The 18876-nt window shown below is 47.3% G+C and overlaps 2 protein-coding genes across 4 annotated transcripts in view; one reads left to right on the forward strand and one right to left on the reverse strand.

Moving 5' to 3' along the window:
• The window catches only part of PLCD1 (phospholipase C delta 1), a 50904-nt gene extending 41089 nt beyond the window's left edge, over window positions 1-9815 (forward strand). For both annotated transcript variants that reach the window (XM_023921996.2, XM_023921995.2), the window contains exons 9-15: window positions 1530-1691; window positions 2990-3146; window positions 3414-3530; window positions 5303-5481; window positions 5976-6108; window positions 7773-7922; window positions 8270-9815. In XM_023921996.2, the coding sequence (XP_023777764.2) occupies window positions 1530-1691; window positions 2990-3146; window positions 3414-3530; window positions 5303-5481; window positions 5976-6108; window positions 7773-7922; window positions 8270-8361 (990 nt within the window). In that variant the 3' untranslated portion in view covers window positions 8362-9815. The remainder of the gene's footprint in view (window positions 1-1529; window positions 1692-2989; window positions 3147-3413; window positions 3531-5302; window positions 5482-5975; window positions 6109-7772; window positions 7923-8269) is intronic.
• Window positions 9816-11903: 2088 nt separating this feature from the next.
• The window catches only part of VILL (villin like), a 33051-nt gene continuing 26078 nt past the window's right edge, over window positions 11904-18876 (reverse strand). For both annotated transcript variants that reach the window (XM_023921998.2, XM_086866583.1), the window contains exons 15-20: window positions 18656-18801; window positions 17805-17949; window positions 17284-17472; window positions 15497-15565; window positions 14354-14617; window positions 11904-13136 (exon numbers count right to left, since the gene is read on the reverse strand). In XM_023921998.2, coding sequence (XP_023777766.1) covers window positions 13023-13136; window positions 14354-14617; window positions 15497-15565; window positions 17284-17472; window positions 17805-17949; window positions 18656-18801 — 927 coding nt within the window. In that variant the 3' untranslated portion in view covers window positions 11904-13022. The remainder of the gene's footprint in view (window positions 13137-14353; window positions 14618-15496; window positions 15566-17283; window positions 17473-17804; window positions 17950-18655; window positions 18802-18876) is intronic.

The following is an 18876-nucleotide window of genomic DNA, read 5'->3' on the forward strand; positions in this document are numbered from 1 at the left end:
TCTGGGGATGGGGATGAGGGCATTGCTGTGCTCTGACTGCTCCTTTGAGCGTAGCTTTTGTGTGACAGGGAAAGTGCCCCAGTGTAAACAGCTCATTTGTGATAGCTGAACAAAAATGCTCTTGGCTGCTGCCTCAGGTGCCAGTGTTGGATCTCTGCTCAAACCCAGCTTCATCCCCAGCTTTGCCAGGTGCTGAGGGGTGGGGCTGGTCTCTGTGAAGATGTGATGCAATTTTCTTGAACTCATAAAGGGTGCAAAGGGGGAATGGTGTCCTTTAAAAATGCCTGTGTTGTTTTATAAAAGATGATTGGTTTTTCATGGTCCTGTCATTTGAATGTGGTGGGGTTTTGTTGCTTTTGCTGTTGCAGAAAAGGTAAATATAGGGTATTGCTGAGGGAAGGGGAATGTGCTACACAGCTGGAGGGGTTGGACTGTCTAATTCCAAGATGGCATTTTTCTGGAATAACTCATACCCTCCAAAGCCAGGAGTACCAAACACGTCCAGGTGGCAAAAAATCTCCTGTTCCAGGGAGCTGCCAAGTCTAGTGGTGCTCTTAAGGCATAGCCCACATACCTGGAGATTTCCCCCAGTCACCTTTCTCAATACCTCTCCATCTCAAGCATTGCTGCTGCCTTGTTTGGGCTCTGAGTCATCCCTCTCCAGGCTCCAGCCTTCCTCCCACAGCCAGGGCTTGCACAAAGGGTACATCAGTGGTGAGGGGTTCCATGTGGACCTTGGAAGAGGCTGGAGAGAATTGATTGAGCACAAGGAATGCTCCCTGGACTCCCTCTGCACCCAGCTGTGATGCTGCTGGCTGTGGTCAGCGTTGTACCACAGCAGCAGTGGTAGGAGAAGCTGCTCCCTGAAGAGGATGTAGTTTTGGAAAGGGTCTGGAAACTCCTCCTGAGGCTCTTAGCACCCAAAGGCTTCACCTGCAAAATGCCAAATGTATTAAAATTCCATGTCTGCCTGCATGAGGTGCCCATCCAGAACTGACTGGACCTCTGTCCCCATTAAAATGTCTTTGGAGCAGAGGTCACACTGCCTCAGCCCCTGCTTGGATCTCAGTTTCCAGAGTTGTGCACAGGTTTGTAACCACACACTGCAGAGCGAGGGCTGGATTAAATAACAGGCCACACAGAGGGGAAAAAATGGTGCCACAAACTCCTTCCAGTAGCCCAGAGCTCCAGGCTCAGCCTTGTTTGCTGAGCAACATTTCAGCCTTGGGAAAAAAAAGAAGTATATTTTAATTGTCTTTAACAGCACAACTGTTTAAATTGTCTGGTTGAGGGGATAGTCAGAGGGGAGTCACTGGGATCTCTGGGTTTTCAGACTCATGGCTTATGGTCTCAGAGGCTGGGCAGAGGCAGGGCCTCAGTTTAAAAAGACTTATTTTTACCTGTGTCTCTGGGTAATTACCAGTCACTGGTGCTACTGTAAAAATTCTGGTTACAGCTGAGGGGTTTCTTCAGGATGGGCCAGGACTTCCTCTAACCACCAGGTATTTTGTCCATTTTTCCTTGTGCAGCAATTGAAAGGGAAGATCCTGGTGAAAGGCAAGAAGCTGAGCAGGCACGAGGACCCCTCCAATGGGAACAACAACTTGGAGGCTGAGGATGTCTCTGATGAAGATGAAGCAGCTGAAATTGAAGATGAATCTGTGAAGACCAAAGTAGAGCAGAAGGGGAAGGTAAGTGAAAGAAGAAATCACTGAGAAATCACTTTTTAAGTGGGTTTTGTACCACAACTAAAGAAATAAAAAAGAAAAGCAGTAGAAATACAATTTTTCATGTGTTCCCTGCCAAGACAGGTCTCAGTGTGGTTTCAGCCACTCACCTGGGGGTATGTAAGGGTGAATTGTTGAAATTGCTGGGGCTGAGGATCCTGCTGCTTGCCCAGTTTAATGATCCCAAGCACAAACAGAGATCTTGCAGAGCCAGCCAAGCACCAAGGTTGGCTTCTTTCTCAGAAATGAGACTGGAGGACCTTGCAGCAAGGACAGGCCATGTAGCATTTATGGAAGCAGTGGAAGGGCACATTTTCAATCTCATTTCCAGAAATCTGTTTGGCAAGGAGCAGTCATGAGTTTGGCTTTTCCAGTCACATTTTGGGATATGCCTGCACCCTCACTGGCTGTTTGTATCTGACCTGCAGGAAGGAGGGAGGGAAGATCCGTGGGGAAGGGGTGGCCAGTTACTAAAGCAATTTGTATGATGATTTCTGGAAGGAAAAGGCTGGCCTTTGCACAAGTGTTCTGCCCCATCATGTGAGGAAATGGATTTTTCCAGTGTGCAGGTCCTTGTGAAGCCCATATCCCTCACAGAGTGTGTTCATGGGTGACACAGACACATTCAGCCCCACTGATGGCAAAGCTGATTGCTGTTACCTCTGGATCTGGTCTGAACTATGTTTCCCTTTGATGAGTTGCTCATTCTTTCTGGGTCTTATTTATTTCTCTGATCTCTAGTCAATAACATGTACATTATTTTGACATCTGTCACTTTTCTTGCCTCTGATGGGAGCTGGGGACTCTCACTTGCACCAAGGTGGAGTCAGAGTCATCAGAGCATCGTGACAATTCTAGTTCAAGGGGAAAAAAGCCCAAGCTCTGTGGAGTCCAAAACACCCTTCTCTTCCCTGTATTTCCAGGTTTGCATGCCTGGGACCAGGACAGTATGGAAAAAGCATTGCTGAGGCTCTACTGTAAAGTTTAGCACCTGGAGACAGACGTGCTAAAATACAAATGATCCTGCAGAGAGCAGCAGGGAAGGGTGTCCCACCAACAAAGGGGGAGTCCTTTTCCAACCTTCCCTGCACAGGGTGACACAGAGGGCACACCCCCAGCCACTGAGTGCTGAGAGTGTGCATCTTCTTCTGGTGGAAGTGGTGGAGAGGAGAAGCCCCAGGAGTCCTATAGGGAAAACACAATTACCATTTTGAGCAGGACAGCAAAAACACCCCACAAACCTCTCGCTCTCCTGTCTTTAGAGTGACACCTTGAAGCTGGCCAAGGAGCTGTCAGACACAGTTGTCTACTGCAAGAGTGTCCACTTTGAAGGCTTTGATGACCCCAACCATCCTCGGGCTTTCTACGAGATGTCATCGTTCTCGGAGAGCAAAGCTCTGAAACTGGCCCAGGAGTCTGGTACGTGTGCTCTGCCCCTGCTCCCCAAAAAGGGACAGCTGCTGGGGGAAAAGGCATCCCAAAGACGTGGCTTATGATCTATTTGGTCAAGCATGTCACTGAGAAGAGTGGGGAGAACTTAATGTCCTCAAGGCTGTTACCAAGAAGGGCATTTTTGCAGGTGGTTCCCGTTCAGCCAGACTGGAACACACAGCAGCAGCAAGAAGAAATAAAAGTAGCCCCACCACTGAAAGGGCCATTTTCTTCTGTTTTCTCCTTTCTCTGTAGGAACCAGTTTTATTCATCACAACATCAGGCACCTGAGCCGTATCTACCCTGCAGGCTGGAGGACAGATTCTTCCAACTACAGCCCCGTGGAATTGTGGAACGTCGGCTGCCAGATCGGTGGGTGTCACTGGGAGGCTGGAGGGGGTCACCTGCCTGGCTCACCCATGCCCTGGCCTTGGAGGGGGTCACCTGCCTGGCTCACCCATGCCCTGGCCTTGGAGGGGCTTCAGCTGAGGCAGAATCTCAAGCCCTGTGCAGCCAGAGGCTCAGTGGTCACTGGGAGAAACCAGGTTTCCAAACAATGCCCATCTCAATAGACAATTTTTCTGTCTCACAAATCCATTAGGAGAGGCTTTTCTGCACATGAATGTGCAAACCCCTGCAATTTCACAATTAGCAGGGTTATTGCTATTTAACAAAGGAGGAGGGAGGAACTCCATGGGTCCTGCAGCCCCCATGGGGGCACAGATGAGCAGTGCCCTGTTTGGCCTCAGGACAGTACTTGAGAGGCACCATCAGTTCCCTTGGGGTACAGTAAGGCCTGAATTCAGTATCTGGGCACCCAAAATAAGACTTTTCAGAAGCCCTGAGTACTTTCAGCTCCCAGGAAAGCCAGTTATCACAGTCTTGCTGCAGGTGGAAAAATAGGGGAGTGCCTTAAAATATATATAAATTTTACAAATCTATCTATCTATCTATCTATCTATCTATCTATCTATCTGTCTGTCTATCTATCTATCTATCTATCTATCTGTCTATCTATCTATCTACCTATCTATCTAGATATATAGATATATATATAGATAGATATAGATATATATATCTATATATAGATAGATATACACATATAATATAATTTTAATTATATGTATAATTATATTATACATTATATATAATTAATATAATTTTATATTGATAATATAAATAATATATAATTATATATTAATGATGTATAATCAATAATATCTATAATAATTAATATAATAATATATAATTTAATATAATATATAATATAATTTTATATACTGATATCTATAAATATATAAATATAAATATATTTTATATATAAATATATAAAAGTCAGCCTTCAAGTATGACTGGATCTGAAGGACATGGGACCAGGATAAATTTCTGTGTCTGAAGAGATGTCTTAGATATTGCTAAAGAGTTTAAAATCATCCTTGAGGAAACCAAGGGAGCACTGAGGAGCTGCTGGGGTCCATGTGCACTCCCTGTGTGGTATCAGTGAGGCTGTTCCAGGTTTTACATCAATGCCTTTAAAAAAGGTATTGACAAATTGGGAAGAATACAAGGAATGTGCCTGGTGTTAGGGCAGCAGTGAGGCTTGATCTATTTTGGGCAGCAGACAATAAAGAGGTGATTTGATCACAGCTTCTGTGCTGCCACCTGAGGAGTTCAGACAATGAGGAGCTCTCTAATCCAAACAGAGGCATTGATGCCCCTCGGGATGGCAAATGAAAACAGGCAGATCTGGGCTGGAAAGGTTTTATAATGAGGCTAAGTAGCCAGAGAAATTATCTGAGAGGGATTTGCTGGCTTTACTGCAGGAGAGAACTCCTTCAGCATAGAAATGAAGAGGTTTATCTAAAAGATGCAGTTGCTGTAGGTAGCATAAATTCCTTGCAGGACCATTTTTGATCCTGGGGAAGGCAGGATGGCTGCAATGGCTTCTCCTGTCTCTGTCATCTCTGAATGCAAGGAATCCACAGGGCTGGCAGGCTGTGAGGGTCAGAGTTTGCCACTGCTCTTTGAAGCGTGGAAAAGCCAATGTTTATGTCCATGAAGTGCAGTTTCATGTGAACAGAATTAGCATGAAAAGATTTCTATTGATTTATCTGAGTGACTGAATTTATTTATTTATGTTGCAGTTGCCCTAAATTTCCAGACAGCAGGCACAGAAATGGATGTGTACCAGGGTCGGTTCCAGGACAATGGGTTTTCTGGGTATGTCTTAAAGCCGGAATTCCTCCGGGATGAACAAACCAAATTCAATCCAAAATCCATCACAGAAGGAACATGGGGAACAAAGAAGAGGCTCCTGCTTAAAGTAAGAATAGAAGTCTGAAAACATCTCAGTAACATCCACTTTTGGGGGGGTGTGTAGGTTGTACCTTCTCCTTCTCCTGGTCCTACCTTCAGTGTTGTCCTAACCCTACTGAATTCCCATGTCTGGGGGCTCTCTTGGGCTTGGATCCTCCAGGGACCTGCTCACATGTTTCATGTTGGGCAATAGGTTAATGACAACGTCTGCTGTGGTTCCAGAACCCTGCAGGCAGACATCAGCAGTCACCTCTGGTGTGCCCAGAGCTGAGCACTGTGGGGACAGTCAGAAAAGTTGCCTGTCCCAAAGCCAGCTGGCTGGGCTGGAGCAAGGTTCCTCAGGTGCTTTAGCTTCCTCTGAAGGATGTCACAGCACCAGCTCTGAAAGGGCAGCACCAGCCTCTCTCAGCAGATCCTGCACTCCTGGGGAAGGAGAGGGAATCTTCCAGGGAGCCCCCTCTCCTGGTGTTGTTCTGACCTCTTCCCCTGTTTCCTCCACAGATAATCTCTGGTCAGCAGCTGCCAAAGGTGAACAAAAGCAAAAACTCCATTGTGGATCCCAAGGTAACGATAGAGATCCACGGAGTCCAGCAGGACAACAACAAGAAGCAGACCAAAGTCATCGAAAACAATGGTGAGGGGGTTTCCTCCAAGCCCTGCTCCCATGAGCAGGAACCTTTTCTGTTCCTTGGCAAGACTTCTGCCCTGTGGGCAGACCTGCCCAGGGCACCCAGTCCTGCCCACATTAAGCAGATACATGATGTGTTCTGTTTTTTGGAGACAAAAATTCCCTATAAAACAGCATCAGTCACATGAGTTGTTTGGGGCTGGCTGACAGATTTGCAGAGCTACAGCTTTGGAAGTGCTCTTTACCTCCATGCAGTTGGATTTGACCTGGTGTGCAGGGGTTCTCACCAGGATCTTCCCAGAGAATGCTTCTTGTGGGGCTGATTGTCAGAAACTCACAAAAGATTGATGTTGCAAGGAACTTCAGAGGTGTCTGTTCCAGCCTCTGCCTAAAGTAGGGCCATACAAAGTTTACTCAAGCTGCTCAGGATATTGCCCAGATGAATTTTGAATATCTCAGAAGTTGGAGGAACATTCCTTACAGAATGGCTGTGACTTCCCTCTGTACACTGAGGGTTTGAATACTGCAGCCTTCTGCACAAACACACACTCTGATTTTCTGTGTGGAGTAAGAGCCAAGCAAAAGCTGGTGCATATTTTCCTGCCTGCTAACAATGTTTCCCTTTTCCTCTTTCCTGTTTGAGTAAATCTGGCCTGGCTCCTAAAGCTCATTGCCATTTCCATCACCTACAATAATTTTTACAGCCTGTCAAATGAAAGTTGTGTTGGGAACATTTCAGACCTGTTCCTCAGGGCTGCTGAGCACTCCCAGCCCCATGGCCAGCCCTTCTCTAGCTGGAACAATACTGGAATGATGCTGGAATGATAGGTGCTGCCTTGTGGAAAGCAAATCAAACAGTTAAGACACCACAGGCCCATCTCAGCACCTTCAGGGCCAGATGCAAAATATCTGTCTCCTGCTGAATCACTCACAAACCCTGCATGACCAGCAGGCTCCAGGTGACATTTTGCTGTCCCTGGTCTCTGCTCTGCACAGGCAGTAGGGTTTCCAACAGGATGTCCTCTCCTGTTTGCTTCTGGGGAGTGGTTTACTGACACTGCACCTGCCATGGCCTGGAGAGGGGGCACTGAGCTTGCTCTACATTTCATCTGTGTCGGTCTCAGTTTTGTTTGCTTTGTGATTCTGAACCACATGACCCTTATCCAGACTTGATGATGCTTTTTGTAATCAGACACCCCTCATTAACTTTTCTTGCAGACAGGGAAGACACAGAATGGTGCTTAGATGGATGTATCTCAAACAGTTGGAGAGGCTTAAGTCCCCAGAAGGCTGTCTCAACACAAAATCACAGCTTGCTTCTCTCTCCTCCCTTGGTTTAGGGCTATAAAAGTTTGTATCTGGTCCAATGGCAGCCAAAGACATCCATGTGCCATCCAGCAAGAGCCTGTGGAGCTGAGTTCCTCCCCTCTCCTGGTCCTCAATCCTTTCTAGGACCAAGGTCTGCAGTGAATGGCCCAAGCTGAAGGATTTATTAATTCCAGATAGCAAATCACAGTTTCAAAGCTGGGAACCAGGCTCTTGGCACCTCCTGAGAGCCTTGGTCTAGGTCAGATTTGGTTTACAGTCGGGAAAACACCATTTGCAAACACCTCAGACCACCATTTTTAATGCTGACATCTCTGACTTCCATCCTTGTCTGTGTTCCCCAGGCTTTAACCCAAACTGGAATGAAGAGTTTATATTTGACATAGAGATCCCTGCACTTGCCCTGGTCCGGTTTGTGGTGGAAGACTTTGACATGTCAACCAAGAATGACTTCATTGGGCAGTACACCCTTCCCTTCACGAGTCTGAAGCAAGGTAAGGCCCTGCTGCCTGCTCCTCACAGCCACTGAGCCCTTTGAGAAGCTCCAGTGTCCTGGTGGAGTGGTCCAGATCCATCACAGCTCAGGTCAGAGTGGATTTTTTTGGCAGCTGTTAACACTGTCTCTAGGGGAGGGCCCCCCTTGTCACCAGAGGCCTTGGGCACGTTATGTTGCCCACGGTACGAGTTGTGCCTCTGGGACCAGCCTGCTCAGGATCCTGTGGGGAACTGGGAACAAAATGCTCTGAGACAGGGAGATGTTTGTGCAGAGTCCTGGCAAACATCAGCGACTGCTTTTCCAGCTGGACTAAAAGCCATTTTCCATCCGTGTCTCTGCTTCCAGGTTATCGCCACATCCATCTCCTGACCAAGAATGGAGACCCGTACTCCTCCTCCACCCTCTTTGTCTACATCAATATCCAGGACTGTGATTAGCAGCCTGGCTTCTCCAGGCCACAGTGAGCCTCTGTACAGACCTGGGAGGAATTCAGAGTGTGAACCCTGCCAGTGCCAGGGTCAGTCCCCAGCACCTTCCCCGGAGCAGCACTCGGTGCTCTGTAGGACCCCCCGATGTGAAACAGCCGTCGACCTTCTCCCTGCTGCGTGCTGGAAACATCCTAATGCTGCTGTTGAGATTAATCCTTTTGTACCTGTCTGACCAATCCAGCTGTGGTTTAAGTTCACTTTATTTAGATTATTTTTTTTTTTTAATGTTGCTTTTAGCAAGAGGATAGGGACCCATTTTTAGTGAAGTACAGCTCTTGGGTTGGGCTCGGTCAGGCATCTGGGCAAAGCACCCAACATCTGTGCAAGGAAAAGTCTCCCTCAGCACTGCAATCAGTGGCCAGGAGCCAGATGACTTCTTGCAACTGCAGGTGTCAGCCATCTTTCACCATGTGAAGTCCTAAATGGGGACACAATTCCCTTCCTTTCTGTTACAGATTAAAAAAGAAAGCTGCACTACAAAGCCCCGTGTTATGTAACCCGAGTTTCCTTTTGTGTTGTAATAAAAAATACATGAGCACTACTCTGCCTGTGTGCCTGGCTCTCAGCCAGGCCACTTTGCATTCAAAGCCTGGCTCTCATCCTGTGAAGGAGAAAGAAGCTGCCGAACAGCAGATTTCCCTCTGACCCAAAGTGAAACCCACTCAAAGGGACCTCAGAGAAGGTCTTTTGCCAAAGACAGTGGAAACATGTTCAACTGCCAGCAGGGCTTTTCTTTTTGTCTTTTTTCTTTTTTCTTTTTTTTTTAATACAGTAAAATTTTGTGTTTTACAGAAAAATGTTATTTTTTAACAGAGAGGAAGTAGATGTTGTAAGTGCTAGCAGGTCCCAGTTGCACTGTAGAGGTAACCCAGCACAAGAGTGTTTTGAAAACAACACAGTATTTATGGCAACAAGTGATTTGTCTTCAAGTAGAACTACAGAGTTAAGGGAATATTGTTGAAATAAAATAATATATATTTTGAAGTGCCAACTGTGTTACTAACAGTATGTTAGACTATTAAAAGTTTCAAAAAAAATCTGGAAGTGTTCAATTACTTCACTGTTTGCCTGTTTGTCCTACTTGAATGCAACATACATGAATTTGGAGATAGACCTGCTAAATTTCTTAAATTCTTCCTGGGAGTTTTGATTCCTGGTGGTGAAGATGAGGGGCTGATACCAAAGATGTCAATGTCCTTTTAAAGATATGCATTTATTTTTTTAGTCCAAAATAGCCTGGATTTAGTGATTCTTGGGCCCACTGCAAAACTGGGTTTCTTTTAGTCCTCCCTGGAGTTTGTTATGCTGCACTAAACATTGCTGGACACGTTGATTTTTCCTCTTGACTACAATACTGTGTGATGTTGTAAACCATTGCCAGATTAAATGTGAATTAAACCCAACTCTCAAAGGCTGATGTTGCATTAACAACCAGCCAGATGGAAGAGCTCGAGAGTGGCCAGCGAGGCAGAGCAGGGGCCCTGCAGTGACAAGGGCTCTCCCAGGTCACCTCTGGGATGGGGCACGTTCTTGGAGACACAAGAACATCCTTGACTTCCACCCAGGGACAGCCTGAGTTTGGTCCCTGCTCCCAGTGTGCTCTCAGCACTTTGTTTTAGGATGAAAAGCATAGGTGAAGGTGGTAAGAAGTGTTCCTGCCCCCTCACTTGTATCAGCACCAGCTCTTGTGGGGCGAGTTAGAAAGAAATACTTCCCTGTGAGAGCAGTGAGTCACTGGAAGAGGTTTCCCAGAGAAGCTGAGGATGCCCCATCACTGGGAATGCTCAAGGCCACTTTGGCTGGGGCTCTGAGCAACCTGGGCTGGTGGGAGGTGTCCCTGTCCGTGGCAGGGGACTGGAACTGGATGATCTTTAATGTCCCTCCCAGTGCAAACCATTCTGTGATTCTGTTCCTCTGTGAAGTCAGATCAGCCTGCTGGGTTGGCTGTGAACATATTACTTGCATTTTTTGGATGGCAGGATTTGATTTCAGTTGGATTATTGAGCTAAAGCCGTCACCTGCCTGCTGTGGCTGGCACTAGAGAAGTGGGGGACCAGCTGGCCAGGGTGGGCTTGGATGGATTGCTCAGAGAGACCAGGTTTTCCTCTGCCTGTTTTGCACTTAAAGGTAGGCAAGATTCATGTGAGGAAAAAACATCCCATATCAGGTAGGAATAGCTGGGGAAAACTACTATAGCCAGGTGGGAAAGGAGCTGAGATGGGATGGGCAGAGCATGATGACAATGCTGCAAGGTCTCCTCTCTTCCCAAAGGAAGGGATGTGGTCCATGTTGTTATCAAGTGAGCTCATCTCTGAGAAGATTAGGATGTGCTGGAGCCCCACTGGAGGGAAGAGCTCTGGGGAAAAGAGCAGCAGAAACAGGACATGGCCACCGACAATCACAGGGAGGAGGTGGGAGAGGATCTTTCCTTTGGAAATCAGAGGCGGGGAGTAAAAGCAGCTCTCCCATCAGAGGAGGAGTGCAGCAGCAGTTTCCATCAGGCCCAGATATCAGAAGGCTCCATGGTCTGTGAAATCCCAGGCTGGTCCCTGAGTGCTGTCAGGAGCGCTCCACTCGTGTTGGTGTGTGTGGTGGCCACGGGAATTAAACCAATTTGTAGCAAACTGGCCTAATCTGTGTAATCTGACTGCAATTTGGCTGGTCTTCACTTGATTGTGTGAAGCACCTTAGACTCACAGGTAGGTGGCATTCCTGCATCTTACTGAGCAGCACGTGCAATTCATGGATTTGGGAGCTGGCAGCAGCACGCCTCAGCAAGGCAAGGCAAATATTGCTGATTCCAGCAGAGCCAACAGAGGTTGAAACATGGCCATTGTGCACTGATTGCAACTCACATGAGCACAACAGGAGCAATCACACAGGTAATTCAGCTGATTTGTGTCTCTGCTTGATGCTTAGCTTACTCTGCACAGGGGGTTCCAGTGGGTTTTGGGCTGGACCCTCAAGCAGAAATGGAATGAAGTGATGGTAGGAACAGGGACACAACAACGGGGTTGGGGTTTATTTAACTACCAATTCTTAAACACAAAGTTCTATCCAGAAGATCCCATCACCTGGAGGTCCTTGCTCCAGCCCAGACAGATGGGGACACTTCAGCACAATGATGTGATCCTGGATGTTGAGTGAGAGCTCTTTGTCCCTCAACCAACAGCCTGGAGCTCCCCAGCTCCATGCCCACATCCCTGCAGCCAGGCTGGGCAGTCAGGACAGTCAGGAACTGCTGAGCTGCCAGGTACTGCTGCTCACTGGCAGTGGGGGCTTCAGGAGCAGGGTAAATGGGCATGGTGGGACAAATGGCCCAAGCTACATGGAACAGAACAGAACAGAAGGGGCCCCACCTCCTCAGTTTGTTCTTTTTTTAAAAAAAATCCAAAATTCTATTGATGACCAGGTGTTTGAAGGATCTGTGGCCCTGCAGAGCTTTTATCTGCTGCCATCCTACCCCCCATGCTGACCAAGGACACTTTCAGTGCTGCTGCTGGATGTTTATTTGGAATCACTGATCAGGTTGGACATGGAGTAATGCTGCAAACCCACATAGTCTGAGTTTTTAAGGTGGTGTTTCTTCCTTTAGTTTATAGTTCCATCCTGTAATCACTGCTGACATCTCCCACTGCCCTCCCCAGTCAGACTGATCCCATAGTGTGGAACCAGCACTCTCAGCCCCACGGACATCACAGGGATGGAGCTCTGATAAAAGCTTCAGTAGGACACCCTCTGCCTCAGGTCATACCCAAACCCCTCCTGGCTTCCTCAAGCCTCTGCTCTGTGGGCAGGTGGACTCTGACATTCACCTGGCCATGGTCAAGGAGGCCAGGTGGTATTGCAGATGCTGTCTGAATGAGAAAAAAAGCAGACAGAGTCTTGTCTGGCAGCCAAAAATCGACATTTGTGTCTGGCCTGATTTTTCAATCATTGTCTTGAGACAGATCAGCTAATAAATATGCTCATAAGTGCTTTTTTCCCCAAACCAGGTTCTCACGTGTTTTAGCTGCCCTGGGCTATGAATGTTAATCTGGAACTGGTTGCTGTTCTTTGGTGAGTAGTTTCTCTACAAGGTGAGAAGGGACAGAGCTGTCTGGTGTCATTCCACAGACTACCCCATCAAGCATCTGGCTACTCCATTATCTTTCTCCTGACCTGAAGGCTCCCCCTCCATCCTCTTAGGGCTTCCCCCTCCTCTCCCCACCCAGAATTTACACAGCAGCTACAAATGGCCTTTGTCTTGACTAAACTTCTACAAATGAAGAAAGATCATGGCCTTGTGCATGTGGCAATTTGCAAAAGGAAGAGGAAAGTTGAGGCTACAGTGAAGTTGCATGGCACACACTTGTCTTCATGGCTATCAGCAATAAAGTGTCAGGAAGAGGCAAAAATATCCTGTCAAGCTGTTCCTGTGAAAGGTTTTGCCTCTGGGGGTTCTGGGTTTGCAGGGGGAAAGGAGCCATCCCCTGAAGAGCGGCTGCTGGAATAACTGCACTGGACTGGGGTGCTGGGTTGGGATCATTGAGCAAATGCCTGCACTTCTTTCCTGCAGTTCCTAAGGGAGCAGGGGTTGGTCCCAGAGTCATCAGATGCCCTCTGCAGTCTCAGAAGAGTCCAAATTGTTTCTTCTCGTTCTGCTGCTTCCATTTGGGCATCTGGTAGAACTCATCCTTGGACTTCCCAAAGATATCGTGGAAATCAGCATCGGAGAGATAGCACTGCAGTGAAGAGAGAGAAAGGACAGGTCAGCTCTGGCTTTTGTAGAGCCTGGGACACTCCCATGGCTGCATCTCCTCCCCACTGTGCCAGTGCTGACCTCTGACTCCAGACCAGCAGCTCCCTGTCCTCGTGGTGGGAAATGGGACATCCCAGCTTCCCAAAGCACCAGGGGAATAAAAGCCCACCAGCCCAAAGAGATGTTCCAGTTTTGAGGAGATAGCATGCTCTGGATGGAATTTAGTCCCTGCTGATGATACTGTGGCCAGGACAATTTATGGTCCCCCAGGGAAGCTCTGCTGGCTAGAATTTTGGGTGGTTCCTTAGGCAGCGATTCACAGTGAAAGCATCTCCCCCTCTCTCAGTCCCCTCCCCTAAAATATTCACTGGAAATGTTCATTCCCATTGCTGGAAAGGTTTGCAGAAGTTCATCAGGGATACTGACAAAGGCCCTGTGGGAATGGGAATGAGTTTTCCTGGAATTTTGGGTAGGAGAACCCATGTGGAGCCCAGCTGGATCGTGACTCTGGCTATGGGTGTTGGCCTTTGCCAGATCTTTTGGGTGAGACATTGGTCAAACAATGAATACAGGGAGTAGAGGGAATGAATCTTCTATCCCCCTCATCAGCTTGCTTGGATTCAGCTGCAGGCACTGCCAAAATCCCTGGGCTGATTGGAAATCTGGGATGTGTAATTTCTCCCGAAACTGAAAATTGCTGAAACACAAGCTTTGTGACAATTAAAAAACCCAAACCATCCCTTCTGGGAGGAGTTTCAAATGAAAACATTCACCTACAGCTCAAGTAAAATGCAAATTCTGGCTTTGTTCTCAGCTGTGTCACCATGTCCCCCTGTCCCTCTGAGGAAGGGAGGCAGAGCAAAACAATTCTACCAAAATAAAATATTTTTTAGAAATTACTACTTAAAATTCTTTTTTTTTTTCCCTGCCATAGAAACCCCATAATTACTTCAGCTAGGCTAAAACCACCACAAGGTGTCCCTGTCCACAACAGGGGGCTGGAACTAGAGGATCTTGAAGGTCCCTTCCAACTCAGCCCATTCCATGGCTCTATGAACTTCCTCACACGAAGCTCTTGCTTTTGGTAGCACCTGTGTGTCCTGCCAGTGTCCCCATGAGTCTGAGCAGGGCTTGGTAGTCTAAAGTACACTTTTAGCCAGTTCCAGGTTCAGTTAGAAATCAAACCAGCAATGCTGTCACCTCTTTTTTAGTGGGATCCACGCCTTCGGGAAGTTCATCCACCGTCCTGTGCATCAGCACCTCTCGGGAGTAAATCCCCTCCCCGTTGGGCACCAGGGCAGGGCTGCTGTGGCTGTTGCTGTTGTAGTTGTTGCTGTTGCTGTAGCTGTTGCTGTCACCGTGGCTGAAGTGGGATTTGTAGTCCGAGGAGGCATTTGCTGTACCTGAACCATCCAGGCTGGCCGTGCTGAGGGTTCTCTTGTTCAGGCTGAGGTTGTTCAGGTCCTGCCAAATGGAGGGAAACACGTCATGATGAGATGCTCTGGCAGAGCAAGCTGGGGATGATCCCAGAATCTTTCTGCTGGGTTTGTGGGGGACTGTTTCTGGCACAGACTGTCTGTAGCTCCAAAGCAGCAAGGGGAAAAGTCCCAACTAAAGCGTTAGTGCAGTGCCTCTGTAAATGCTACACCTTGGTGTTAGGACTGCTAAAAGCTAATGAGAGCTCTTGCAAAGAACTGAGGATACTTACAGCAGTCTCATTCTTCTCAAGATAACATCAGGGGAAGGCACATGTGGGATGACAGAAGGTGTGGTTAGATGTCTACCATGTCTAAAACATCTAAATTACCTGCACATCCCTCCCTGATGAGCTATCTGTCCTCATCCAAACCTGCCACTTCCTTCCAGCCCTCATCCTGACCCTGCCCAGGGCAGAACTGACCCGTGTGGCAATGGAATTTGGGACTGTGGGGACCTCATTTACTTTGGAGGATCCCCCACTGGGTTGTGCCCTTCTTGACTAGGGGACCCTTGTTTGAGGTCTCAAGGGCTCCACCACTGTAAACTATTCACAGAACACTTAACTGCACCCTCTTAGAGCTGCCCACACCTGAATTTGTTCTGCATTAGAGCAGCTGGACAATGTCCTGCTCACAGATGCCTCTGGCCAGAACTGGAAAAGGCCCAGGAGATCTGGGTGTATTTATGGGTAATTTATCACATCTCCCTCTGCTTCCCACAGAGGAGCACAGCTCTGATGCTGGCAGCCCGAGTTCCCACCCCTGCCCTGATCCTGGTGTCCCCTCCTTGGTGCAAACAGGCTGGGGGATGTGGTGGTGTGTGAACCCAGGTGTTTCCTACTTGCATGGCCAAGACAGAACTCACCACTTTGATCTCGGATATGGCCGACACGTCTCCCAAGCTGTTCTTCATTTCCTCATAGGACTTGCCATCCTAAAGGGAAAGAGAGAGTTGTGAGAGCCATGGGCTGCCTTTAGCCCACACTCCTGGGTCTTAAATCCACACTCCTGGGTCAGGAGATCATGAATTTTAAAGCCCAGTGATGGACACTGACGTGGCAGCTCCTGCAAACCTCAGCCCCTGTAATCACAAGACTTCCAGAATCTGAGTTTTCACTTGAAAACAAAGGAAAAAAAACCCCAAAACAATTCAGCCTTTGTAGTTGCACAATAACAGGTGAAACCAGGAAATTTAAAGACTTTAGAGCAGAGGCAAATGAAGATAAATAATACGTACTGCTGGATTTAAATCTTTTACGTTTTTGATGAATCTTGCAATGCCTGAAATAATATTCCTTTCTTCCAACTTTCCTGATTAATTTAGCTAAAACAACATATTTTTTCAAAGCCTCAAGTCCTGACTTCTTGTAATTAGGTGCCATGTATTACGAGATACCTCTTATTTTCTATTAAAAAAAAAAGGAATATGCTAGATAAATTGGCACAGCTCATGACTGTGTTTTCCTAAGCAGCCAGGAGATGTCAGTTCTTAACAGAATCACCCAACCAAGTTTCCCAACAAGAGCAAGCAACGTAAACACATGGACTGCAGAGAAAACAGATTTAGACCCAAAACTGAGCAAAGAACACACACCAGATGTTTCTGGGATGTCAACAGTTTGGATGGCTTGTCTGTAGTTGCTGAAGCTGCCTACAGGGGATATTTTTAGAGGCACATATTTTATGAGCTGTATCCTTGTTTTTCAGCAGTTCCTTGGGAAAAAAAAAATAAAACAAACCCACAAGTTTTGACCTTTGTTTTAAACATCAACATATTTTTAAGGGTCACTGCAAGTTGCTGTCTTATCTCTCCAGATCCAGCTGTCAAGACTGGATCCACCACCACATGGGTTGGGAAGAAAGACAATGCAAACCCAGATACAGGAAATCAAGTATCTCTGTAAGAGTTTTCCTGCAGTGTGAAGTCCTGGGGAAAGATGGGAGAAAGAAATTTTTCTTTCCCAGTCATCTCCTGGGGCAGGTTTCCGTTTTTATATAGGGAGGAGCTGGTATTTGTAACTCTCCATTTGAAGGCTGGTGTGCAGGGACCAAGGGTGACCTCGCTCAGGAGCTCCTGGGCTCTGATGGGCTTTCCACAAACCTGAACACAAGACCTGACTGCTCATATCTTTCATTTCACCACAGTTTGCCCTTAAAGCTGGGTCATAAATTTGCCTCTGTGGCTGCATTTCCAACAATGAACTTCATTTCATTTGGTTTGGTTTTTTGTTGTTTTTTTTTTCCTTTATGATGTGGGTGGGTCTGTTTTCCCTCTGAACTTGACTTTACTACCCAGAGTCACCACCTCTTTTTGGCTGAAATCAAAAACTTGATTTGGAACCTAATATTTATAAAGATATTACTATTGTGAATTCAAGTGCATTTGCAAAAGCCTCAGTTTCACCACGCAGGTATTTTTATTGGTGAAGGAGCAGAAGCTGCTCAGACAGCACCATGAACTCATGTCCCTGCACGTGGCAGGGGGTTCAAGCTGGATGATCTTTAAGGTCCCTTCCAACCCAAGCCATTCCATGATTTTGTGAAGCTCAGGACATGCCCTAGTGAGGTTTCACTCCATGCATCCTATATTCACTGACAACAACACCCTCCAGGCACCACTGAGAACACCAGAGGGCTTTTCCAGCAACTTACACTCCATTTGTAGGGGTCCCAAGCGTTGAACCATCCTGTGAAGTTGAGGGGTTCGTAGCCCTGTTTCACCAGGATGATGGGAGTTGCCAAGTCCCTCCCAGCTGGATGGGTCTTGAGATATTCCTTAGCTGAGGCAATTGCCTCGCTCCTCTCCTGTGCATTGGAGGCTTTGCCAACCCAAAGGAAAATCTGCATGGGGAGAAGGTGTTGAAGGCCAGAGAGGCATTAGAACCTGTGCAGACACAGCTGTTTGCTCTCCCCTGTCAGTGGGAGCAGAGATAAGATTGGAAATGTGTTTTCCCAATAGGCCACTGTGATTCTGAGCCCTCATTTACCCCCAGCCAAGGAAGATTTTTCTTTTGAGACAGACACGGAGCATAAATATTTCAGGTAACAGCTCTTGAACATTTCTAGGTAGCTGAACCCAGTCATGGGCCGAGATACAACTCAATAAACACCAACTAAAGCCATAACCAGCTTGAAAATATGTCAGAGGAGAAGGGGAGGAGGCTTTTGCTGACCTCTTCCCATGTGTCCAGCAGCATGACATCATCTTCATCCAGGTCCTCCTGGCAGAACCCAACCACCTCCGTCATGATGAACCGACCTGTCTGGTTGGAGCACTCAAAGAGACGAGGCTGGTAGTGTGTGATCTGCTCCTGGAACCTGCCTCGTGCATGGCAGGGGAAGAAAAAGAAAGAAAGGTAGAAATATTTCCCTCCTGGCTCACTGCAAGGCCATGAAACTATTTGTTGTGGCTTTGAAGGAAAAAGTAGAACATGGCAACACACTCATCTGAAGGCCTGAAAGTCAGCAGTGTCAGGTATCAGGGGATTCTCAGACCATTTTAAATGATTTTCAAAGGTAATTTTTTTCTCCACCCCAAAAGGCAAAAGCAGAACCCTTTCCTCATTGTGGCAATGAGCCTGATGACAGGTAAAAGCAGCACCAGATCACCTTTTTTTGCAAAGGAAACCATCACTGGCCTGGAGGGCTGGAGAAATCCATGTTGGTCAAAAGCAGATCTAGTCTCCTGATTTTTCTGGGGCTGCTGCTGCTAACGGCTGGAAATGGTGGTTCCTGCAGCCCTCAGGACGAAATATGGGATTGGTTTACTGGGGAGAAAGGAGGATGTAGCACACCCTTGTCTGCAGGCTTTGGACCTGTAGCTTCCGCTTCAGGAGAACTCCTGGCCCAAAAGCCAGGAAAGAAACACCTTTGTGTGGTTTCTGGCCAAGGTCTTGGTGATATTGTGGCCTCATGCTCCCTTTATTGAAGACACAGCACCAAAGAATGAACTTTCCTGAAAAGTTTTTATCCCTTGCTTAATGTCCCCTGGCCAGGCCCAAAGGAACAAGCAGGACACTATTACCTCTTTTCATTGGCATAAGGTGCTTTGCCTCCCAGAGCTTCCCAGAACTCTGCTGGCTCCTGTCCTTCCAGAATGGTGTGCTTGTCCCGTCTGGAAACGATGTCAGCCACCATTTTTGCCATCTCCCGCTCATCTCCGCTGCATCCCTGTGTTCAGGATAAAAGATTGAGGTGCAGTTAGGGGCGGACTTCCAAGACTTATCCTTGGGAAAAGCTGGCTTG

Source organism: Cyanistes caeruleus, chromosome 1 (assembly GCF_971803275.1).
Source record: "Cyanistes caeruleus chromosome 1, bCyaCae1.hap1.1, whole genome shotgun sequence".
NCBI lineage: Eukaryota > Metazoa > Chordata > Aves > Passeriformes > Paridae > Cyanistes > Cyanistes caeruleus.